Source organism: Strigops habroptila, chromosome Z (assembly GCF_004027225.2).
Source record: "Strigops habroptila isolate Jane chromosome Z, bStrHab1.2.pri, whole genome shotgun sequence".
NCBI lineage: Eukaryota > Metazoa > Chordata > Aves > Psittaciformes > Psittacidae > Strigops > Strigops habroptila.
In genome coordinates, this window is record NC_044302.2 from 60,090,217 (window position 1) to 60,116,774 (window position 26,558).

Below are 26,558 nucleotides of genomic sequence, written 5' to 3' on the forward strand. Positions count from 1 at the left end.
ACTCAGACACACACATATTGCCATGAAAATGTGTCACAGCAGTCTCCGTCTGCCCTGGCAATGAGCTCTCACAACTCCAATCAAAAAAAGACATTGTCCCAGACATCTTTTTGCAGGAATAGCCTTCACAAGGACCCCCAGCTAGCCTGGCATGGCAGGCAGCTGCAGCAAGCACAACACAGACCCCGGGTTCTGTCTGGGAACAATGCGCTTGTTTGCAACATAACCCTGGCCGCTGGTCAAACTTCCACCAAATTCAACACAAACAGGTTTATTTAACAGACTGGATGGTACACCTTGCCTCACACCATAACACCACAAACACTGCTTTCTCTTCAGTCCCCCAACTAATTTGCCCATCAAACTGCTCAACAGCTTATCTCAGTGCTTATCTGAGTATATTAAATGTCAATTTAAAAGTAAATTCTAGTATAAATAAACTCCTTCTAGCAGAACATTAGAAATATGCTTTTATTTTAGTTTCATGTCTGGCACAGTGAAAAACATAGAAACTCTGGCTTTAGACATTTTATAGCCTTTTTTATTGCTCAGTGAAACAATATAAAAGCTTTTTAATGTCAAATCCTGGATGTTCAGCAACTTTTACCATGTTAATGGTTCCTGCATGATTCTTAGTTTCGGTCTCACTTTATTTTAAGGAGGTCAAGAATTCGTAATTAATGCAGCCCTTCATAAACCAATACCATTTGGGCAGATCAGAATCTCTACAGTTACAAGCAGTGTCACTTACAGTCAAGCTGAAAGACAGGAGCTATTGGGTACTATAATTTCCATGTTAAAAGTTTAGCTCCTTTAGCTTCAAAAGACTCTGTCCACATACTGAAAATAAACCAGTTTAGAAATACATAGTCTTTTTCCATCAATCATTAAACATCTGCATTAAGACATTATTAGTAACAAATCACATGCTGTAATCCATACAGTTCTGTGAATATCTGCATCAAGTAATAGTGCACTGAGTGGCTAATATATAAGATACAGTACAAAATATGTAAGAAGGATATTCTACTATATATATATAAATATATATATTTCACTGGTGCATAAATCAGTTGTGGTTTATTAAAGTTATCTCCATGATTACATAAAATCCAAAATACTGTGTCAGTACATGCTGAAATATTTGAAGGTCAAACCTACTCTGTATCATAAAGATGAACTGCAAAGTGCTACGCAATAAATTACAAAAAAATTATGTAAAATCCCCAATCAATAACTGTGCACATTTATGCATATAAATATTATGAATCAGAAAGAACTACCTTTTAAAATTAAATATTTCAAAAATTAACTGCCAAATTCCAGCTCTGCAAGTTTGCCTTTTACCTGCCAAAAAATAAAAACGGTTCAAATTCTCACCTCATTTATTCGGCAACAAATTGCGAATACATAACTGAAATATGTTGACGTTGTCCCAGCAAAAGTGAAGACTAGAATCTGGGCTACTGGGTCAAGCTCTGCTCCTGATTCAACTGACATTTGACGTAACTCCACTGACTTCAGTTCAAATATTGCTGACCTAAACGATTATCCATTGATTTACAATCAGCTCAATGGCATGAGATCTTATTTCAACAGAAGGAAAGATGCATGTGTAAGCAAGAACTATGAGAAGAAAATAATTAAAAGAAAGTTAAAAGAGAAACAGTAATGAGAAAGTTAGTATCTCTTTAAAATAAGACCATATCCACATAGACTTAAGAAGGAAAAAAGGCAGACATTCCTAATATTGTTTCTGAGGAACAGCAGAACACTTGTTGACGTCTAACATCAAACAGTAACTATGATGGATAGCCTTAATTGCTGCCATCCCTCCCCAGATCACCACAGTATGTGCAGGGCAACACCACGATTCCTAGGTCATCAGCAGACTTTCAGTTCCGTGTTCCATCCTCTTCTTTAACGTGGGGACAAGAACACATCTTTGGGACAGATTTTGCAGAAGGGAAGAAAGCACTTTAGCAATTGCAACTCCTCTTCCCTGGCCAGTGGCAAGAGAAAGAAAATAGCTCAGTACATAGGCCTAGAAGAATGCAAATATAGATATATTTCTTGACTAATAAGCATATTTCCAAAACTTGAGCACAGCAGGAATAAGGAACTTGGATGCGAGAGACTGAAAAAAACACAAGGAGAAAGCTGAAACACTGAGATTCTTAAGAGGCATAAAGTAAGTAAGTACACAGATAGAGCAAAAGAGTCAAGACAGTATTGTCTTGACAGAGGGATGGTGTACGCTGTAAAAGACTACAGTGAAAGACAACAGTGTTTCAATGGAAGAGTGAAAATGGATGAAATTAAATAGCAAAACCAATGAAAAGCACATACAGAAGAGACAAAATTTCTTTTCTTTTTCACTAAATGTAATTGTATGGAATTAAAATCAAAACATAGATCAGAAATATTATCAAAATGCATAGAAATATAAGCATCTATCTCAGTTTTTTTCTGCTCACCTTTGTAGCTAACTCTCCATTAAAACACTAGAAACTTCACCTTTCTTACAATGATTCCCTAAACTGAAAAGATCAAAGTACAAACTCAAGGTTTGATAATTAAATAGCATGAAAATGAATGTCTAGCACTATACCTAAATGCAGTCCCTTCTCCTGCAAAATGCTTGTCTTTGCTTAGCTTTACGTGTTATAGTAACTCTCCTAAGAAGAGAAAAGCCTCTCCTCTGAAGTATACTGAAACATATTCCAAAGCATACTTCACAGTTAAACATGAACAGTTAAATAGGCCTGTAAGTATACAGTCTGAAGGACTAAGAGTATAGCATTGTTATTCTTGCTCTTGGCTCGGAATCCACATTCCAGCCTGCTAAAGATTTGTACACTCACACAACCTTATGGGCTATATTGAATAAGCACGACCTAACTGAATCTGTAAGTGATGGCACTGGTTCAACACCCAAACACACAAACAAACAGTATTGCCACCTTTCTGTATACAGCTCATACTGTCCATCTTCCTGGTAAAGTCAGTGGAACCACATACATAAATAAGATTTGCAGGACCAGCTCTGCAATTTACTGCTTCAGGATTGAAGGCCATACCCTGAAAAGAACTTAACTTCAAGGATGTGAGCAGTCCCACTGAAATCGGTGAGTTTACACACACACTCAAATTAGGCATTTGAAGTTTTGCAGAGCCACTAATGCAATAAAAAATAAAAGCAACTTTGCAGTTCACCTTTGATAAATATTATTTATAAACAACATCTTTCCAGTTAAGTTCATCAGAAAAAAATTGACAAACAGTATAAAGTAATTTGATCTCAATGTCATTTTGGAAGACATAGTGGCGACAAGGCAATAGGAAAGAGTACGATAGCTTATATCTGGACTTTCTTGAGTTTTATAGCTGCCTCAAGCCTTGGCTCCACCCTGATCTTGCAAAACCAGCTACTGATTTGAATGTACTTCTACAGTTCTCCAAACACAAACAATGTCTAAAATAGAAGTCCAAGGGAGGTGGCACTTCACTGGACAAGAACACTGTCCACTCCCTACTGTGCAGCATACAGCTTCCACAAGCTCAACAGCCCCTCTCTCATCTTTTCCTTATTTCATTTACCCATCCAGTGGGATCTTATGAAATAAAACAAAACCTAAAAGAAACAAAATAAAATGTGAGAAATCATGCTTTTTTTAAAAAAAGTCAAACACAAATTAATAAGAATGTCAAACACAAATGAATACTTGACAATCAAACACATAAACATAAAATGCATTTAAAGCATACATAATGTTAAATAAAAACTGTACATGAATTTATGAAAATGACAACATTAGCTCTATCTTGTGGCCAACAATTTTATTCATTAACTAAAACTGCATAAGGCATGTTATTCATTTGTCTTTAACATATAAAAATATTCCTATCTAGACGTAATGCAATATATCTAGAATTCTCCAACAAGGGACTGTACTATGCATGGGCCTGAAAAACCCCAGTCAGGTGTCCTGCCTTGTGCAAAGGCTTATGGTGAACAAGCCTGGGTGCACAATCAAGTTCTCTGTCTTATGTCTGGTCCACCAACTAAGTGAAAGGAACCCTGCTACACCACAGTTACTTTAAGTACAACACCAGGTTCCTCTGCAACCTTCGTTTCATGCTTAGCTCTGTGCACGTCGTTCTTTCTGCCTGCTCCAAATAGGCTCTTGCCCTTAACATCGTTAAATTACTTTGCAATGGCAGAAAAAAGTGGAGCTGGGGGAAATAACAGTTAACTACCTTAAAATTTACTGTTTCTAAATATCAACAGGAACTTAAAAATCAACAACTAAATATGATGATGGCACTTGGAAACACAAGTAAAAATCCCTGGGTCATATTCTGTTTGAGATGAAGGGGAAACTTATCCCCCAAATGTTACATAACTGTCTAAGGCTGAGAACTGCGAAGGCGGCTATTTGTCCTTGTGTGAAATCCAACTGACTATAGCATAAATACTTCCTAGAACAGCATTATCTTACCCAGTCTGTTGTTATCTGATGCAGTTGAGTTATTATGTACATCACTGTTGACAGTCACCATTACTTGTTCTAACAACATTTGAAAAAAAACACGTGAGAATTGTACCAAATGTAATCAGTAGTATTTTTATTTGTTTGGTTTTGGTTATTTTTTTACCTTGCTTTAGTAAGTTCTCAATGTCTATAAAAAAGTGAAAGCTTACCCGTATTCCAGAGCACTTTAAACAACAATTCAGAGCCAAATCTTGATTTGTTTCAATGAATGGGACTTAAATTATCATTTTCAAGAGAAGTTGAATTTGACTGTTAGTAATTAAGTAACTATGACTAATTCATTTACATTGCATTTTCTTGCCTGGTCTAACCTTGAGGCACTCTTAGTACTTCTACCCTGGAAGTAGATAATGGCACACTCAGAAGCTGAACATGCTAGCTTTAAGCCACCACACATTTCCAAAAGGGTGTGGCGAAATTCCTTTTCTCTGAAGTAACTGATAAGGTTTAGTGTAAGGTGTCAAGAAAAAAACAAAGGGAACTGGATAATTCACAGAAAAAATAGAGTATCAGTTGAAGTGAACATCATTTCAGAACAGCCAGGCTTCAAGAGGGCTGTTTTGCCTACAGAGGAAGGTTGCAGACTAGACTCACATTGAGAAAATGAGTTTCTTATGGACATACCCACATGTAGTGATAAGTATCTTAAGAACTTGTAAGGAACACAACACTGTTGTTGGAATCTGTGCTCTTACTGAAGCTGACATCATTTGGGTCCTTCTACTGCCTCCTCCCACATAGACAAAACATCTTGAAGTGAATTCATATTGTTTTGCCATACCATGACATATTCAATGACAGAATTAAAAATCAAAACTGTATCCTTGAAAATTCAGTTCATCAAGCAGTATTAACAACACAGCCCTAAAAGCCTACTGTAATGTCAAGAAAAATGCACAGCTGTAAAATATGTTGACCTTCCTGACTCTATATGCATGTGCAAACTCCACACAACAGAGCCCGAGGAAGACTGACAATCCATTTCTGCAGGCTTTTCCAGGCCTTTCTGCAGTATTTTTACTGAGTCATTGTGGTTAATCATTCTTTCTTAAGTTATTTTCTGAAGGATGTTTGGACGTTACAGGTTAGATGGAAAACAAGAAGTATCATCAGGGTTTTGGTAGCCTAGAATTGAAAGCTACTGCATGGTTGCTACCTTCCTTCTGAATTTCCTAGGCTGTTCAGACCTCCTTTGTGGAACTTTGTTCTCTTAAGTCTGTGAGATTGTGTACTTGCTTGGAGACTAACTCAAAGGACGGGTAGATGTATTGACATAAAAACTCAGATCTACACACTTTAGCACTAAAGCAAATTACTGCAAATGAAAGCTTTCTGGCCTTTTAGTTTGTTCCTTACCCAATCTCCTGTAATCACAGTGAAATCACATTCCTGTGTTTAAAGTCACCTCTGAATTTTCATTTAAGTTGTTAAATGACGAACTACTTTTTAGTGTACAGTAGTATGCAAGTATGGAAGGTAGGCAATAGATCTGTTTATATTCTTACCTGCATCTGCATGCAAATTGGTAACTCTAGTAGTCAACAGTGATGTCTAAAGCAACCAGCATGGAAGAAGCCTCAGACCAAGGACCTAAATAGTCTAAAGGTGTGAAGAAGCCCTCGAGGGCGTCCTGCAAGTCCAGGACTGGAAGGCCCAAGAATTAATCACAATAAGTTTTAAAGACAATAAATAAAAGTCTATTGACCTCATTTGCTGAAACATGGAAACCAACCAGGTAAAGTATGTGGAGAAGGAAAGGACATAGAAATATAGAACAATGGGGGCGGGATATGAAGGTTCTGACAGGACGCAGGTGAAATGAAGGAAGGAAAAAGGATTGAAATATAAAGATGCAGAAACTGAACCGAAGTGCTTTGAAAAAATGGTTCCAGGGAAAGCAGAAAAAGCTGCAAACTCATTAAGCAGCAAGCAATCTGGACTAATTTGTACACTAGATCTCTGACTACTTGGAGTCTCTGGGGTAATAGAGGCAAAACATTATGGGCACTGGATATTTAGAAGATGACTTCTCATGTCCTAACTGCCAACTTCTCATCTGCTTCTCAGAGTTCAAAAGGAGTCAGTTAGGCAGGTTAAGGCAAAGTCTGATTTTGGCTTGAATGACTGCCAGGGCACTGGATTCTGAGTTTAATATATAGTTTAAAAAAAAACACTGCTGTTATGTAAGCTGCCACTCAGACGACTTACAGAGGAAAGTACACTAAATAAAAATAAAAAACTCAAAATAAAAGTGCAAGAGAGAAAAAAACTATCCATCTTTCCTGTAAAAGGAATGACAGTACTTCTTTCATCTTTTAAGGGAACATTATGTATCTGTCTCTCTCAGATGCAAATGTGTCCAAGACAATAAAGAAGATTGTAAGTATTTTAAAATGTAACCTGCTGATACTTTATTTCCAATATTAGCGCTTCGTTCAGAGAGTTCTGAAGTGAAAACTGTATTCATTATTAGTCTTAAAACAAACATTATAAAGATTTTGCAATACACTATTTTGGGGACATCAAATTTAAGTCCAAGTGCTCTCCCCCAAAGAGAATGTGCTACAGAAAGTGCAGTTTGAATTATGTTATTAATGTAGATCCAGTTGAGCTAACAGTGAGAACTGTTTTTAGTCCTACAATTGGCTTTCTGGAAGTATCTTATGAGGTTTTCGGATCTGTGCCTCAGACACTGGATGACCTGTAACTTCCAACGTGTTTACTCTCATTGGGAACTGGATAAAATGCCTTTAAGACTTTTAATAGTTTTTAGCTTTTCTATTCATTAGAGAAGAAAGTATAAAAAGGAAAGTGTAATAGCAAAACCCCATGTTTTAACATACTGAATGCATTCTGAAAAAAGAACCTTATGTAAACACAATCCTTTTTGTATGTAATGAAGCCAACTTTTTTCTCTCCTTTACCCAGCATGCAATACAGAACTGAGCAGTTAATGGCATCATAACATCTAACGCATCGTAACATCTAATGCACTGCCATGTTTGGGAACATCACTGTTATGGAGATAGTCACACATCCATGGGCTCAATTTCTACCTGTCCCAAACAATCTCAGTCATGTGCCTTCTCACTGGCTATGCTCCCTACAAGCCTTCACCTAAATCATTCAGGAAGGACAATGTTATGACATAGTCATCTTCTGAACTTTTTTCACAAAGCAAGGTGATAAATTTTAGCTCTCTGAAATCCTTTTTAACCAAACAGAATTTGAAATACTATATTCTGATGAGTTAGAGGTCTGCAGTCAAACCTCCTTGGTCATCACAAACCTGACCTAAACTCTGCCAGAGTAAATAAAAGTTTCCTTTAATGATGACTTAACTGAATTTAAAACTAAGTTTCATATACTCACATCCCACTCTCTACATATGAGTTGCATAAATTCAGAGTTCACGTACGTAAACCCGAGCATTCAAGGGAAAACACAAGCAAAAGAAGAGCAACCAAAAGTTTCTATGATGTTAAGTCTCATTACACCTTCTCTCTTCACTAAGTACATATGGTTTCTCCTAAGCAGAATGTTACCTGGGGCCTTGATCTAAACAGAGTATTTTGAAATGAAGATTAATTAACATTTTTACTTTCTCCAGCTTGGAGGAAATCAAACATAATACAACATTTATCTCTGGTCTTCTTAAATTAACAGTGATTTATACGGAGAAAGCTTAAACTGCTGAGTGCAAGGGAGAAAAGCAAAGAGAAGATGTTGTTGCATTACCTAAAAAGGTATTCTTATCAAATTTGTCAGTTTCTGGTTTCAAGTAGAAAATTAAATGAAACAATTCATTCCTAGTTTTATTTGCTTCTTGGATCTGAGCCACTGTACCAAAGAGCAGTGCTGGCTAATGCTGTGGCCAAATGAGGACAATATATCACCTTATTTCTATTGGAAAGCAAGGAGAGGGTCCTGGTTCCTGGAGAATGATTGTGGCACAAAGAAGAATGTCTTGCCTCACAGCAGCAGAAGATAGACTTGTCTGAAGAAATCCATACTTTTTTTTAGGATTTTGCAGATTTTGCATGCAGCAGGCTCACTATTGCTTGTGTTTCAGAGGACAGTAACAAACATTTAATACAACTTTTTATTTCTAAACACCGCCCTTAGCCCATGTGGCACTAAGACACCATTTTTCATTCATGTCATCAAGAGCTCTAATGGCATATGTAAATATTACTTTTGCTACTTAAAGATAAAAGCATGGATAAAAGACAAACAAATGAAAATCAAAGATCTAAAACCACAAAGACCTGGACACACTCTTTTAACTTATTAGAAGCCAAGGATTCTCAAAAAATTCTGAATCTGAATTTCAAATTAATCTTTCTTTTCAGATCAGATTTTCCAATAACTGAATTTACTTAGTAATTGCAAAAACTAGGACCAGAAGAGATTAAATAGTCTATCCCATGAAGTTGTACATCAAGATGAAGAGTCTTGACCCTCTTACGTGCTCCAGTTTCCTACCGGAACAGGAAGGCAGTACACCGTACAATATCATATTAACCTCAGGAATATTTATAGTAACTCAAAACTTCAGAGTTTTTGTTCTCCTTTACAGTTCTTCAAAATTCTGCAGTATCTCAGAAAGATTTCTTCTCCGCTATCACTAGCTTTTCCTCTAACATTTACATTTATGCTCCACAGATGAGGAAACATAGTTTGTCATTTTATGGATGCTGCCACCTGTATGAGATTTCCAAATGAGCTTAATAAAATTGGAGCCATTAACATTAGTGTTGCAGCATTCAATCTATTTAATGGTTTGTTTCATTGATCTACAAGTTCATAAAATGAGAAAAGGGGTCAAGCAGAATTTTATGTACTTCAGTATAGAACCCTATAAAGCTGTTTTCAGTGTGAAATAAGTTAGAACCAAGAAAGTAAAACCTGATCTGTCTATTTAGCATTTTAGATGCAAAAAATATTTTTGGCTAACAGTTCTGTACACTGCTTACAGGATCACTTAATACATTAATCTGGTTTTCCTTAGTTTGATTTGGAGTTTTTATTTTACTTCCCAGTACGATACATTGAAAGATGTTCTCGTTTTCCAAGCAGGCAGCAGAAAATTAAATGTTTGTGCTCAGCACTCTTAAGGAGAAAATATTGCAACTTTCTCAAGGACAGTCATTACCCTCATGTCTTCCACCATGATATCCAACAGACGTTTCATTTTACAGTGCTACTGCTGATGCTGTAGTTGTTTTGCTTGCTATTGATTAGTGAGAGTCAAGGACATTAAAAGCTGAAGCTCAAACCACCAGTGCTCAGACCTAGTCAGTGCATGTATCTTGCACAACTTCTAATTCAGGGACAGGTTAAAGTGAAAAAGAGAGAGTGTGACTAAGCAACTGTTCAGACTATGAAACAGAACTCTGCAGTAACAGCAGTTCCCCACAAACCCCAGTAAACAGACATTAAGAGAAATCCAGTTCATAGAAAAGGACATAGCAATTACTATCTGCATACCCATTTTAAAACATGGATGTCTGCAGGTTATTTTACACTTCATTTGCATGAAACACTGTATGCCTTAGAGATCAATCAACTTATCAAGAAACACTTTCTCAAAGCTTTCTGCCAGTACTTGAAAAGTCAAAGCTGTTAAGAAAAAAGGCTGTTTACCTTATGGTAGCTCTAGCATTTGTGTTTAGTACACTCATTGGTATGCATGTAAAATACAGAAATGCTACTACACAGATACTTATGACAAGCGTCAGTTTATAGCCACAAAAAAGATCAGAGCACATGAAGGACACAGCATAATTTAGTCTTACCCCTTTGAAAAACAGAATCACTGTCAACTTTGAAACCATTCTGTCTCCATCTGAATATTGAAGCCAACTCTACCATCATGTTAGCTTGTATAATTCCAAGGATCGACAGATATTCCACATTTTCAATATATGGCCTTTTGACAAGAACTAGCAAGCCAGTTTTCATATACAAATAAGGGAAATACTGTTGTTTATTCCTGTACAATAAAAGTTATGGTACTATATCCTATATATTCGCTTATAATGGGATTATTTTACTTACTGTTGCCTTACAACAATACTAACTCCTTTGATCATTACAGGCTCATAGTTGTTACTGAGCAATTCTCCAGCTTCATTTCTATGACAGTTTACCTTCAGTCTGTGAAGCCTGAATACTTCTTAGAAAATGCAAATCCTAATCACTGAGTGCCTGTAGTAAAACACCTTTTTTTTTTTTTATTCATTAATCTCAACTGCCTTCCTTTAAAGTCACTTCATGCACTTCCATGTGGCAATTAATGATGTTCCTCAAAAAAAAGGATCTTTTTGTGGTCAATCACCAGGACAATGGACTGACAGCAAGCAACCAAGAGCCAAATCCCAGCTAGCCCAGTTACTTTTTTGCTCCATAAAATTCTCTTCTGAAAGAAAAATTCAGACATAGGTCTTCAAAAGCCCTGCTAGTTATCTCTTACCACAAATCCTAATGTCACAGCACAGAAAAGAGACATCTTACAGTTGCCTTCCACTGAACCTTATCTGCATCAGTCCTCCTCCACAGCAATACGTGCACTTTGAGGGATGAGAAGGATGAGGTATGGGATGTTTCCTCATGAACCTCGCAGTCTGTATTTACACTCCTAAAAAGCCATCTAAAGGTCTGGCATACATTTTTCAGACACCTTGCAGTATATACCTTCAGGTCCTACACCTCTTCCAAGACTCCAGGGACTTTCGTTTCTCCTAGATACTGCAGTAAGATGGAACCACACCAAAGACACTGCTTGGCTGTGAAAGTCCCTCTGATTCCTCCCAAACACAGGAGATGGAGACTATTTTAGAGGAAAAGTACTGCACAACAGAGTACTAAATGAAGCAGTTTGAGCCTCCTGTATCACAGCTGATTAGAGCCAAAGTGAAAACAATGTGCACTTACTCCAGTCTGGCCTTGGTTTGCTTCACTCTCAGTTTTACATGGGCACAAAATGCATCTCCATTCAAAGGAGCACTCTTCTCAGGACACACCAAGGAATGGAGAAGGAAAATGGTCATAGGAAAAAGGAAAGCTCCCACTCTTTGTGGTTATGAATGCTACCTCTTACAGCACCTTTCAACACAAGAAATACTAAATTAAAAGGTTAATTGCACCTAAATTACAGCCAAAAAGCCCCACCTGAAGACTCAGTGACTTTATGGGTAAAAGTAAACAATTTTACTAAATGATACCATGTAATTATAAACTTAATTACCATGAAATAAATTAGACGAGCCTATAATGGAGAGGATGTTTAGTTACTTATTGCCATAGCTGCCAGGGTAGGTTATTAGCAAGTAAGTGAATAAGACTGTTCTCTTACTTGAAACTGTGTTCCTGCAACTGGAGCTGCTGGCACACAGTATACTATATATCCTATTTGAATCCTGTTTGTCTGCTACCACTGAGGCACTAGGAAGAGAACTTACCACGCTGTATGAATAGCAATGGAAATATCCTTTCCCTCTCTGTGCATGTGGAACAAAGTCCCATCCTCTTACCCAACCAAAGAAAACCACTCCCAAACATGTTACTACCATGTAACTCTGTTAGGGACAGAACCAGAAAAGGAATGGTGCTATTGCTCAGTTATTTCTGTAGCATTGCCAAAGTGTGCCTTCTGAATTTCCCTCTTTCTACAGAGAGAATTAACAAAATGCAGTAAATGCACTTGAAATAAGAGATGTTTCTTTGAAATATGAGAGATTGATGTTTGCTTGATGACAATTCCCCCTAACGACACTGTTTAAGGAATCCAAGGCCCTTGGATCTCCTTGCCTTTTCAGTCAATAAATGGCCAAACCAATATGCCTGGCTCTCCTTTGGTCTGGCAAACAGAATGACTGCCTACCTTCGGGCTCCAGAAACCAAACAGGTCCCAGCCTGCAACAGTCACAGGTCAGGAGTCTCTGGAACCAGGGCAATGCTTTGGCCACAATGCTACCAGCATTGGCCAAGGTGGTGCTCTCTACTTGTGCTACTGCCACTGCAGAAAGAATCAGCAATAGGGCTTAGACCTGCTTTCCTTTCATGAGAAGGGGTTCCCATCTCATCCCCACCTCCCCAATTGCCTCCCAGAAAATCAACTTAGACTTACTTAGAGCAAGGCTGCTGCAAAGTAGAGCCTGAATGACTCCACTCCACCAGAGTAAACTTGTGTACTTAGATGGGGAACAGACACACAAGATACAAACAGTAGTTAACAAGCCAAAAACGCTTTAGTGTAAATGGGATGTGCAAGACTAGTTGCTTCCAGGCCCACCTACTAAGCTAAAGACTTCAAAGACAAATAGGCTTGGGGCACACTTGTGTCAGCAAAAAAAAGGCCACAGCCCAGGCTTGAGCAAGGGTGTATCTTCTTTTTTATCCACAATTTAATCTATATTAAATTAAGGTATCATTTTGGCCTAAGATAAATAGCTCTTTCCCAGACAATGTCCTAGTATGGTTCAAAGGAGAGCATGACTCAGGAATTGTTTGCAGTACACAGTATATATGAGGCTACCTTATTTGAGGGATGAAGGAGAAGAGTTTTAAACATACGGACATGATCGATGCCTATCCCTAAGGGTCAGAGAACACATCCTAGCCTCATTTTCTTTGACGGCATACTGGCAGCCTCGAACACTGCTGTGCTTTGCCCCAGAACTGAATGAAATTATATAGTACATGCAAACCACACACTGTGCCACTCTCCAGGGAGACCACTTAACAGATAATACAGAATTGAGTTATTTCTGATAGTAGAATGAAAGAGGTGACTCTTATGCGAAACGCATGCTAGTACTGCAACTGGTTAAATCCCTTTCCAAATAATTGTATGAATTTTGTTAATGTAGGACACAGAACCCTGGTATTTGGCTGCTTCTAATTATTTTGGCTTGGTGCCATGAATAAATCTTGATGGAACGAAAGCAATTTTTGACATTCTGTCTGAAAAAGTATTAACAGGTTCTTGAGAGTTCTTGTAATTTTACTCTTGTCTGGACCAGAAAATAAGACAATGATTACAAAGATGTTAGCAAATTAAAAAAAACAAAAACCAAAAACCAAAACACAAAACACAAAACAACACCCCCCAAAAAACCCCACAACAAACTCCCCCCACAACAAACAAATAAGGAAGCCCCATTCATCTGAAGACACCAGTCTAAACATGATATTTGGGACTTTTCCCTAGATATACAGCTGGGTTTGCTTATATCGAATGAATTCTTACCAACTGCTTCACAATGTATTTGTAATGAGCAAAACAAGACAGCAAGTTATATTCTCACACTGCTATTTAGTCCATCCCAATTTATCATATATTTCAATAGAATAAAATCCCTTTCAAGTCCTGTTCAAAGCCCTGACATCTACACAAAAAGAATATCCCACATTCATAAGGGAACCTAACATGCATCATTAATTATTCACAATTTGGACTGCATATATTTTTTTTGACCAAAAATTTATGTATACATGTACGTAATAGGATAGCTACATCCCCAAAATATAACCAAAACCAAATTCAGTATTTCACAATGACATCTGCTCTAAGAATAAATAATTCTGTAAATTCACCAGGCATATTTAAAAACCACACAGTATTTGCTCTTTATACGTTAGGAGTCTGAATAGCTTTATCATCTCACCTTCACTGTCGCAGTCTTGCAATGAAAGCCATATTTGATCTACCAGACCAACTCCTTTTACTTCACCATGAACTGGAATGGAATGCATTACCATTAATGCAATTGTCAAAGGTTTGGTTTGCAACTGCCAATTGTACTCTTTTTTGTTTATCTGTATTTCTTTACCAATTGTTTTATTTTCCAACCTCTTCTGCAGGAGAGAAAGCATCCATTGTGATACTCCTAGACTATTCCCAGTTCACACTTTTCACAGTTTAACAGTCTATACCATGAGGAGGGCTGTCACTACTAATCGGTATTTTTTTGACTAGACTCTACCACACACAGCTTATACATGTGGTTTAGAGCTACAGAAATATGCACAGCTTAAAAATGTTGATGAAAAAATCGTAATATCATGCTTTACGATAAGCAGTGAGAAAATATTCTTCAGTCACTGGCCAAATTTTTCTTCATGTATATCCTTGGTCTGCAAAAATCAACTTAATGTACAGATAACCCCCACTGAAGTCAAGGGTCAAGACTTAGTCATACTGCATAAAGCACTTTTTTGCTCAGGGTTTATGTTTTTTTTGTCTGGGACTTTCGCTCTTGCTGGGGATCATATACAGACAAAACCCAATTCATTAACAGTCAGCTCATCACTTCACTGTATTAAAGAATCCCCGGAAGATCTAACATCAAAATAGCTTGTTCAGCACCTGGCCTTCTTCCTTACTCCCAGTACTGAAATTAATCTCTAACCAACTTGCACTGCATAAAGCTTCTGCAAGTTGCTGTCTGTTGTGCCAGAGACCCTGGTGTTCCCTCGCTGCTTCCTGTAAGACAGGAGTTTAACAATGTAGCAAAACAACAGGTTCCACGATCCCTGTTCTAGCCCAAGGCAGTTCAGCATAAGGCTTCACAATGAACATAAACAAAAGATCTGCAAATTCAAGCCTCTCTGTCCTGAGTTTTCACGTATCAGTGCTAAGTATTCTTTGCAACATAAAAAAATTAACTCACATGCAAAGGCAATGGATCTGTGGTCAGCAGACCTGGACATACATTACAAATTCAATGTCTAAAACTAAACATATAAAAGCAAGTGCCAGCCAAATAGCACTTAGATCAGCTACTTACATTATACTGCTTGAAAATTTGTGTAGCTGCATATTTATATATATGTATATACAAATCCCCACCAACATATTTCACATGAGTCACTGAACAGCTTTTTCCTTGGAAATCATATTAACATTAAGGTACTGGTCCCACACAAAAAAGCAACAGAAATAGATTTTCCATTACAAGCATTTTATGAACAGAAAAAAAACAATAGAATATATATAAAACTGGTTTCAGCCATATTAAATATGTCAGTAGCATGAGCAAATTGAAGTGGGGATATTCCTTGACTGATTAGTGATTACTACTCACAGGAAATTTGGATCCATTGTGCTCAACAAGCATGATGATCTGTGTTCATAATATTCTACAATAAAGCTAACCTCCAGGAGTTTGCTCCTGAAATTATTTTGATAACTCCAAATTCCGTCATGACTTTACCCTTCCCAGATTTTCCTAAAATGCAGAATAAGAAAGAGATGATGCCCTAAATTTTATTTGTTATTTTTAAGCCAACATAAAAATTATACTCGCCCAACTTTTTTAGCTCCTACAAATACATCCAGCTTATTCTACCCAAGTTAACAGATCTTAAATATCACTTTTAAACTATAGAACTTAAATTTCAAAAGGCAGACCCTGTTCAGCAATATGATGTCTAGGTGCATGTAAGTAAGGATAGGCAGCCTTGCTTGCGCCTTGATAAAGCATCAAACCTGTATTTTAGCAGGCTCTTCAGGAAGAAAGAAAGAAAGAAAATGCTTCACTGAGAGAATACTCTTACAGGATTCAAACAAAAGATATTAAGACACTAAGATATTCTTCTGCATTTTTGAGTGACTGCTTATGATATTTCTCAAAACAGGAAAGCTATTTTACAGGGACATTAAAGGAACACTGCTTCCTTTCCTGCAATTAAAATACTGAATCTGGTACTCCCTTTAGAGTTTACAATATAACCTCAGGAAGTGAGATTAGTTATTGAGTACATAACAAGTTTACTCAGCCTACACTGAACTGATTTCTAAATAAAGGAAAAAAGCGTACCAAAAATGTACTAAAAAAAGTACACAACCCCCCGATAAATTATTTCTTTAAATATACCTTTCATTTACAGTACTGGAAAACAAATTGCCAAAACATATTAAGAAGTATCACTGTTCATGCAGTGGAAAGATCCTTTCCCTCATGAAGTCAGAAACTTGATTTTCTCAAACTCAACTCTGTTTTACAAATCTTGCAAAATCAAGTATCTGAGATATGCTATACCACTGTTTCACAGCTTTCCTGTCCATAATACAATCACAGGATTACTGGGGATAGGAAAGCAGGGGAAAAGCCCCTTTCATAACTGACACAAAACCATTCATGAGCACAGCACCCCTGTTCTTGGATCAGGGCAGAGCCCTCTCCTGTAATAATATGGCTTTCTGTCCAAGCCTGACTATGCTAAGAGTTACTGATGACAACCTCGATTAAACAAGTAATTAAATCCTCCAAAACACTCCTATGGTTGGTTAAGGGTTGTGAGAAGGACAGACACCAAGCAGCAGTTATGACCTTGAAAGAAAAGTATTGATCGGATTTTGCCTTGTGAAAGGAAGGAGCAGAAACTGAAACCAACTATCCTGAATCATTAATGAGCTCCCACAGCACGCTCCTAACTCCCGGTTTTTACATATCCAAGTAAACTTCAGGCTTCCACAATACCAGCACATTCACATGCTACTATGAAAAGGAAGTGCAAATTCATTCAAGACAACATGAAGTGCCTCTAGGCAACAACTCAAAGGTGTCACTTCTTGTGTACTTTAGACTACGTAATACATAACAAGATACGTTATATATATTTTTAAACATATATATGTATGTGTGTGTTTATACATATTACATTCATTACTGTGACCAACTAGAAGATGCTATTGATTGCCCATGCCACCATCTAGGCTTTCATTAGTACCCACTGATGAAGACTATGATTTTTCAGTCAGTGCCTCTTTCATAGAACTGAAAGGCCTTTGAGCATACTTTCTATTAGGAATATCCATTTGGCCCCAAAAAAAGGAGAATTCTGGTGGTTTTTTTGTTTTTGGTGGGGTTGTTTTGGGTTTTCCTTTTTATGTTTGTTTGTTTGGGTTTTTTAAGCAAAGGAAAGCTCTTCATAGAACGGAATGAAATAAAATTATTAGGAATTTTAATTTTGTGGCAGGAAAAATCCAAATAACTGCTGTTTTGTATTGATGATTAGCACTTAGTGCTAGTAAGTGGAGATAAGGAAGCCAACCATTAGATGAGACATAGGAAGGCGTTATGATAATTTTCTCCTTATTCATCTTACATTTCACTACATCCTCCTGTTTAGTGAGTTTTCCCTCCTCAATACATTCTTCAGTTTTAATTCTAAAGTCTCCTTTCCTACAAATTGTCTCCAATAGCTGCCAGTAGCTGGACCTACTAGTAGTCACAACTGCAGTTTATTGCAACTGTTAATTACTGCAACAAAAAGAAAGCCTCTTTCATTGGTCTTGGCTCATCCAGCAAATTATTCTCTATTAATGTATTTCTTCAGGGAAGTCATAATTTAGTTTATAGAACTAATTTTCTGATTTCAAAATGCCTTTATTAAACAAAGCAACCATGTTAAAAGATTGGAGAATTATTAAGCTGAGGGTTTTTTTAAATGTGATCAAACCAAAAGATCTTGAAGAAAACCACCCAAAAGTCAAATGTGCATTGACTGTAGACATTTCCTCTCAGAGAGATGCTGCTCAGCAAAGAGAAGTACACCAACAAGGTGCAAATACAAAAAAAAAAAAAAAAAAATATCTGTTTATCATCCAATACAGGAAAGAATAATGCAACAACTTCAGTCCCCCCTGGCACACAGCAGTGCACTGGCAGAAATCTATAGCCTATATCTGCACGAAGGAGTACTCAGTGCTGTTGAAGACAGTGAGTTCACATGTGTAGGAAGCTGGCTATTTTCAAAACATCCATGTGATTAAATTTCCTATTTAATTACCTACATTTGCATTCTCTAAAGAATAGGAATCTTCTTTAGAAATACAAGGACAATATGGTCACATTGACAAAGACAAGAATTACCACTTCTGTAATCAAATTCAGGCACCTTCTGTAGGATATAAAATACGATATAAAAAAACACTTGAGTAACAGTGCTGTTTCTATTCTTAATGATTACTGAATTAATGTCATAAAATAAAATGCTACTCATTATCTTACACAAACTACACAGGTGATTAAAAATTCCATACTGCAAAATCACACTCAAATGGAAATATAACAGTTCTGCTCACCACAGAAATTTGCGTTTTTGTATGCTAGCAAAAAACCATCAAAACAAGATTAAAAGATCATAGGCAAGGAACAAGCAGGCTGGCAATGATAAGGACATTCATTTAAGTAAGAGAGAAAGAGATGAGCTGTGCATTACAGTGCCATATGAAGGACAATGTGCAAACCTTGCCATACAGGAAGAGAAGAATCATTCATAATGTTATAGTTCGGTTTTACATTTTTACGCTACCATTGTGTGTTCCATAAGATACAGGCAATGAACAATGAGGTGTTTCAGTGCCATGAATTGGACAACATCTAAATGCCATAATCACAGGGGTGTAAGACCTATGGATTAAATCTTTCTTGTAAAAACAAGATGTTAACTAGGGGCCAGTGTGAATGGGCAGTCTGAATGCTCAGCAAGGGGCAGCGCAAAAGACACCTGACTGCAGGACACTCGTATTAGCTAAGGAGGAGGACATCTCTCATAACAGAAGCATGGATTTCTTCCTCTGGTCCCATGATATTATTTTGAAACATACATACCTCCTGGTCTGAAAATCCACACAAACAAACCAGCCTCACAACCATACCATTCCACTGACTTCAAAAGCTTGATTTCTGGTTGGCAACAGTTAGAAAGAGAGAAAAGTCAGTTTCCCAAGCTTTCATGCTGCTGTTACAGAGCTCAGAGCAGCTCCTGGCCCTATCCATGGTGACTGGACTAGGTCTGGCAACCTTTGCAAGGTACCTGCCCAGGATGCATTCCCAATAATGGCCTGACCTAGAACAAACTGTTGTTCTGGGACACATAATCTCACTTTATCAGAGTTTGTCAGAGCTGATAACCTCCACAGTTCTCAATCCTCCCCTCCCACTACCTCTTCTCTTACTTTCACTGGGTAGGATTACCAACTCATTCCATTCTTCATTTACTTTCCCATTGATTTTTTGCTCCTCTCCATGACATCACGACACCCTTTCAAACTTAGCTTTGAACCTCCGCCAGATGGATGAGAAATCACATTACCCCTATTTCTGTCATTCTTCCAACTTACAGAAGTTAGACCTACCTTCCTCATCATAACTAACTATTGCATCTTCAATCCCAGCAACTTCTCCAAAACTTTGGCCTCCTATCTTAATTCCTTCCTGCTTTTCTCTTTCTACTCAGTACACAATTGGAAAGGGGTGTGTTTTTTGCCTTTTCAGCTTGCTTTTCCTTAGTTATACAGCAATGTTTTCCTTTATTACAACCTTTTCCTTTTTCCCCATGTCCTGGGTTCAGCTGTAACATTTATTTTTCTTCTTCTCAGTATCTGGTGCAGTGCCATGTTTTCAACTTTGGTCTGAGAACAATACTGATAACACACTAACGGTTTTAGTTGTTGCTAAGTAATGCTTACCCCGATCAAGGACTTTTCAGTCTCTCATGCTCTGCCAGTGAGGAGAGGCATGGGAAGCTGGGAGGAAGCAGGGATAGGACCTGGCCCAAACTGGCCAAACGGGTATTCCATACCACAGCATGTCATGCCCAGTATATAAACTGGGGGGAGTCACCCAGAAGGCCAGGTCGCTGCTTGGGTCGGGCTGGGTATCAGCTGGCAGGTGGTGAGCAATTGTATTGTGCATCACTTGTGTTTATTGTTTTTTTTCTCCTTTCCCCTTTTAGTTTTATATTCTCTCCCCTTGTTATTTCCCTCATTATTATTATCATTGGTGGTAGCAGTAGTGGTTTTGTATTATACCTTAGTTACTGGACTGCTCTTATCTCAACCCGTCGGAGTTACATTCTTTCAATTTTCATCCCCAACCCTCCTGGAGCAGCAGGGCTGAAGGGAGGGGAGTGAGCGAACAGCTGCATAGTTCTCAGTTACCAGCTGGGCTTAAACCATGACACCCCACCACAGTTTGAGAAATTCCCTACCTTCTCACCTCTTCTTTTCCTTTCACATAGACCCAAAGACCTGCCCTCCTTGTTTCCCTTCTTTTTTCACCCCTCCCTTGCTCTTCTCTATCACTTCTCACTTAGCCCAACTTCTCCCACAATGAAGGCAGGCTTTGATCTTGCCTTAAAAAAAAAAAAAGTGACAACATCTGTCTCTCAAACTATTACCTGTATTTCTTATTGAGCTCACTGAATGAATTGCAAGAAGTTTACCAGGTCTTTTTCTTGTACTATCAGCCCTCTGGCTATGACTTCTCTGGTCTGCATCCAAGACCTTACCTTACTCAATGTTGTCCTGACCCATGACTATATTTACTATTACCCTTACATCCTACATAACATATCATTAGCCTTCTGTGCTTAGTTTTATATGACTCATGATTCAGAGATATTGCTTCTGTCCAAACTGCCACACTTTACACTTCTTTACAAAATGATCCTTGAATTCTTTACAGTTTCAGAAAGAAGAAAATGAATTGCACTTTTCTTCACAAAGTAGCAGTCAAGGTGGTGCTACTACAAAAAATCTCCAGCCAACTGTACTACTGCTGAAGAAAGACAAAAAACCTACACAAAGAACTACAAAACATGATTTTGAAGGAAAAGAAAACTGAATCTGTTCAGTCTAGCTGCAGGAATCGTGCAAGATCATGCAAAATTCACTTCTCTTATTTTTCCAACTTTAAAATTATAGGCCTATTTTGCATGACTAGCAATGTCTTTTAGTGAAATTGAACAGCAGAAATGTGTCAGAGCTACAATCACATTTCAAAAGGTGAATCATAGCAGCAAAGCCATGAAGTATTTTAAAAATTGACATACTGTTTTTTTCAAGTGACTAAACTATGACTATACTGGACAAATAAAAATATTCAACCACCATAAAGTTCTGTTAAACAAAGCAGAAAACTGTTTTGAGTCACATTTAGGAAGATATTTATCTGCCTGCAGCTGATGGGCTATATACCAAACCAGGAATGTGTAAGCATACAGGAGCACAAATATGAATGTTACAGGAACCCCTCAGTCTGCGTATAAAGGATTCATCAGTTCAGGCTACAACCAGTGCTTGTATCTACCACTAGGTAAGTTCAGTTTTCTTACTGGCATGAGCAAAATACTTCTTGCTGTACCTTTTGTGCTTTCTGCACACACCAGCCAATGCAGTCAGGTGCATCTGAAATGCAGCCAAGGGAACCCTCTGAAATTTCAGTTCCTTAAATTCCCTCTTTCCATAACCTTTTTGTATCTAAGACTCACCTAAGAGAATTGCTTCTGGTCCATATCTTGTCAAGAGCAAGTTCAGGAGAGACCTTATTAGCTGGGGCTCTTTCCTGTGACCTTTTTTGAAGTCCTGCCATGATGGCTGGAAACAGTATTCCAGCAAACACTTTTATTTCATCCCCTATTTAAGAAGCTATTTAAGAACCACTCTAAGAGTCTCCCTCATCCAGAGTCCAGTGTGTTACAGTGTGAAGGCTAATAGAGGAGCGAAAGGCCAAGATTAAGTTCCACCTATTCTCTGCGAGGATTTAGTTTCCCATGTTACTATAAAGACACTTTTCTAGATGTACATGGAAGCTGACACAGCCAACTGCAGGACCTCTGGCTTCTGCACTTCCCAAAGAAATGCTAACCACCATCGATCTGAATGACTCCAATTCCTATCTACACTCATTTACTGGCAGGGTAGTATAAAGGGGCCATTGTGTAAAAAAAGTCAGGCTCACTGACCTTTTTTTTTAAACGAAGGATGCTATCAGCATACCAACATCGTTAGATCCATTTTATGATGCCTACTTCCTCCTCCCCTTTCCAAAACTCCCCTACTTAGCAAGGACACTACCTCAATTTTAAACACTAATACAGCTCTTTGACAACGTAACAGTAATAAATACTGAATTCTGAAGCCAACACTGTAGCTGAGGTTCTTCTTCTTTTTTTCCTCACACTGAAGCAAAACAAACTGGTGACCAAGTTGTTGAACTGAAAGAAAGCATTTCGGTTAAAGCATTTCCACAGCATTGCTCACTGTCCTGAATGCATTTTCAGGATTGTAACAGAGGACAAAGGCTATCAGTAGTCAGCTGCAATGCAATGAATTGGAAAAAGATGGGATATCTAACTAGCTAACTCTGAAGTATCTAACTTAAATTTAAGTAAACTTGGGAGTTAGGACAGCTGGAATAGGCACTTGGGAAACTCTCAGAAGCTCTATGCCTTGTACATAAAAAGCAAGTCATAAATGACAGGAATTAATTCAGTGTGCACAAAGTATGGGAGTTCAGTGCAAAGAGATCATTGTTCCAAGGCCACGGTGTATACAGCAGTTCACACAAACATTCTTTTTGTACAGGTCGTGGTCAGTGAGAACAGTGCTCAGCTTTACACTTTATGCAATCAAAGCACCTGTTTGTAAAATCATAGCTTTTACTTAGCAAAAATGTCATCCTGGCTGCTGGGAGCAAGTCAAAATTTACAAAAGTTACCATCACCGCAGCACCTAAAGACTTAATTGCTAGGCAACGTCATTGTGACTAATAGTGAATGTCTATTGTGGCATGAACACTTCTCGAAGCACACGAGTCACAGCCAACTGTATAAAGACTGCAAACGCACAGTACGAATTCTCTTAGCACTCTTTGGCACCACACGGGTTCAACTGTCAGCCCATATAGCTGCCAAAAGCAAAACCAGCACTGGACTGCTGCTGTAGAAGAAAGGTATGGGAAGGCAGAATAAGGCAGTCTCATCCTTCTCTCAGGAATATCATCTCCTCACAGTTCAAATTTGGCACATTTGGGCCTGAACCATGCAACTGGACAGACACTTCCAGTCCCTGCAGGAACACACAGTGACCTGAGCTCAGGAACTGTCCAAACACACCAAAGGGAAAAGCAGGGATTCCAAGTTTCTTTGTGGCCTCAGGACAGCATGGTCCAACAGCCTGGAAGCATAAGTGCTCCTCACTTTCCCTGTTGGTTTGCTATCATGCTCCTTTTGTGCGTGCCACATGGCTTGTAGCATATTCCATGTGCAAGACCCAGGTATAGGCTGCTTTGCCAAGGAGTGAAAGGAAGAATGTTTCCTCTGGTTCCTCTGCACTCATGCTAGATCACCCCGTGAATTGGTGGATTGTACCCTATACCAACTAAAAGAAGTTCCAAACTATTACTTTTTTAAAGTAAAGCTATGTGTACTTACTTAAAACTTTTTTTTTACCAAAGCAACAGGGTGCTTAAGAGACAGACAGAAGGAAACTTTCCCTTGCAAGTCTTCCTATGTGCAGCAGGCATAGAATGCAACAACAGCCACGCTGGTCCAACCAAATTAAGATCTATCGCCCTGCTTCTGACAGAGGCCAAAAGTATCTGCCAAAACTATCTGCCTGAGGGATCACGCAAGCACAAAGCAAGCACATAGTCACACTTACCCAGAATACCTTTGCTGCCCAGATTTCATGTATGAGAGGTAATGCCTTCATGCTGTGTAATAGCGGTATCGCTCAAACTCACAGCGTCTGAGCAGGGAACAGGCCTTGTACCATTCACCTGGCTCATAACCTGCACTCAGGGCACATGAGGTTTACTGTGCCACCAGCAAGTTGCATGACTTCTTCTGGTGGCAGCAGAAAAAACTGCATTACTGGAGCATGCAGGGAGAGGCCATTGCAACAGCAGCTGTAATGCAGAAGCTTCAGGCATCATGAGAACCAGTTACAATACCTGCTTAGCCGGCAAGCTGGCACTCAGAAGCACAGAAGAGAAATTTAGCAGCAGAGATTATCTACTGCTCTTCAAAGCAACTGCGGGCTGTGAGAGCCCACAGGAAACCTCCAAGAGGATGGCAATGGGCAGAAATATTTAACTGGGTGGCAGCCACAGACAGAATTTGACTGCTGATTTTAATTTCATCCTTGAGCAACTAGAGTGTGAGAGACATTTAACAAATGAGCAACTGCAACAGAGCCAGCTGAAGACCTAGAACATGGCTGTTCTTAGTATATATCCCCCACGTGCCATAGGAAAAAGACAGATAATAGTGCAGCCCTAGACGTCCTGGGACGGAACATTACAATGGCAGTCTCCAAAAAAATTACAGGACATCAAGAAATCAGAAACTATTGTGGGAAAAGGAGCATTTCTCTGAGGTACATTTCTGCTGCTGCATATTCCTACAAATCACAGAAATGCAACTTTTTGAAAGGGCACAAACATAGAGAAATTGAGCCACAAACCTTTCTTGGAAGCCCTTCAGTAACAAATGTTTCAGCTGTGGCCACCAGCTGCTGTGACTGAGGACAGCTGAAGCAAAGGGTTATTTTTACTCAATTCACTGCTTTTTAAGGAGAGTTTCTCTCCAAGTTTGAGAGACCATCTTCTGACCAGAACCAAAGTTAAAATTTCTCCTACTTTACAGGGCCATACAGGGCATGTCTCCTTGTTGGGGGTGGCCCTGTCAAATGTGGAGGCAAATCCATGAACACAGACACTCCTCAGAAGGGTTACAAATGAACTCCTCCATGTAGTCTCTGCAAGGCACTTGTGGCAGTGCAGAGATTGTGCCACAACCATAGGCTATCTTCTTGCTTCCTGTTACTCCATGAGATTGATACATTTAAAATCCAAAATGGATCTGAGGGAGAAGGTCTGAGGTCTCGGACATGCCAGCTCTGTATTATCATACCATCAGTGCTCAGAGCAGGCAAAAAGGAAAGGGGCTGGTAGACAGAGGAATACCACAGTCAGACTGGCTGGCCTAGAAGCCAGGAAGCTGGCTTTCCCTGCCAGGAAGAACTGAACCTTCGTAACAAATACTTTTGTCATCTATCAGGAACACATGAAACACTTTTTAGAAGTATTTCTTGAATGTTTGCATTATTCACTTTGTGCTCCAGGGCATTCGGCTACACTGGGCAGATGAAGAAACAGTGGCATTAACCTTTAACACTAAGGAAAAAACTGACCTAGAATAAATATTAGTTATTAAATAGTTTGTCCTTTTTACTTCCTTATAAAGCACCCTGTTACATTGCTCTCACCCTGCCAACTTTTTTATGAAGTTTCAAAAGAATCAAACAGAAGAGAGAGATCCTCAATCCCGCCTTAATTAAAAAATAAAACAAAACAAAACAAGACAAAACACCAACAAAACAAACTCCAAGAAATAAGACTGATCTCATTTTGCTAGATCTGATTTCCAATTTCCATAATGGAAGTGCCATCAGTTCTTCCTGATTTCTGGCACTAGCAAAGAGAACAGTATTAAATGGGACAAAACAGGACAGAGGACAAAAAAGACAGAATGAGAGACTTGTTTAAAAAGGCAATTCTGATTTTTATATCAGACACAGAGAGGTTTTAAGAGAAAATAAGCTTTGAGGGCAGCACAAAATGCTACTCTGAAACAGAGAAGACCATTCCCATTTCACCTCATCACTCATTAATGGAGAAAAAAAGGTACTACTTATAATACATTATCCTTATCCTTACACTGGATTATCATCCAGCCTAAGGACTGACTATATCCCTAATGTTTTAAGTAAATAAGCGTGAAAGGCTAAAACAGTGGCCAGAGTGAGGCAGAGAGGCACACGTATCACCACCTGGAAGGAAGCACTGGGAGGCATCTCCAGGAAGACAACAACTGAGAACAACGATGAGTCACTTGGAAAAGGTTTGTTCAGTTACCCACAAAGAAAAACGTGGGGAACTCACAGGCTGCAGTGGTGGTGCTTCATCAACAGCTAATATACAAAGCTCCTCCGGGTTACAGACATCCTGGCAGATTATATACATGGGGAGGGGGAGGTGTGAAAAAGAGATACAAAAAGGACCCATTCATTCCAATAAAGCAATCTTATTTGAACTTTCACCCAGAACTTAAACAAAACCCTTACATAAAACACTTAAAAAAAGTGTTCCTTTTTTTCAAGCAGCTTGGCTACCTTTTGTCTCGATTTTTCTTAATTCCTGT

At 38.5% G+C, this 26,558-nt stretch overlaps 1 protein-coding gene across 4 annotated transcripts in view; it reads right to left on the minus strand.

Annotated features, from left to right (window-relative positions):
• Positions 1 to 255: 255 nt before the first annotated feature.
• LOC115619908 (BDNF/NT-3 growth factors receptor) overlaps positions 256 to 26,558 on the minus strand; it is a 96,171-nt gene continuing 69,868 nt past the window's right edge. The window contains exons 12-14 of one of the 4 annotated variants that reach the window (XM_030512907.1): positions 14,228 to 14,299; positions 4,503 to 4,571; positions 256 to 3,634 (exon numbers count right to left, since the gene is read on the minus strand). In XM_030512907.1, coding sequence (XP_030368767.1) covers positions 3,597 to 3,634; positions 4,503 to 4,571; positions 14,228 to 14,299 — 179 coding nt within the window. In that variant the 3' untranslated portion in view covers positions 256 to 3,596. Of the gene's footprint in view, positions 3,635 to 4,502; positions 4,572 to 14,227; positions 14,300 to 15,416; positions 15,791 to 26,558 lie in introns of those variants that run through there. The other 3 variants (XM_030512908.1, XM_030512910.1, XM_030512909.1) reach the window with 3 other exon arrangements.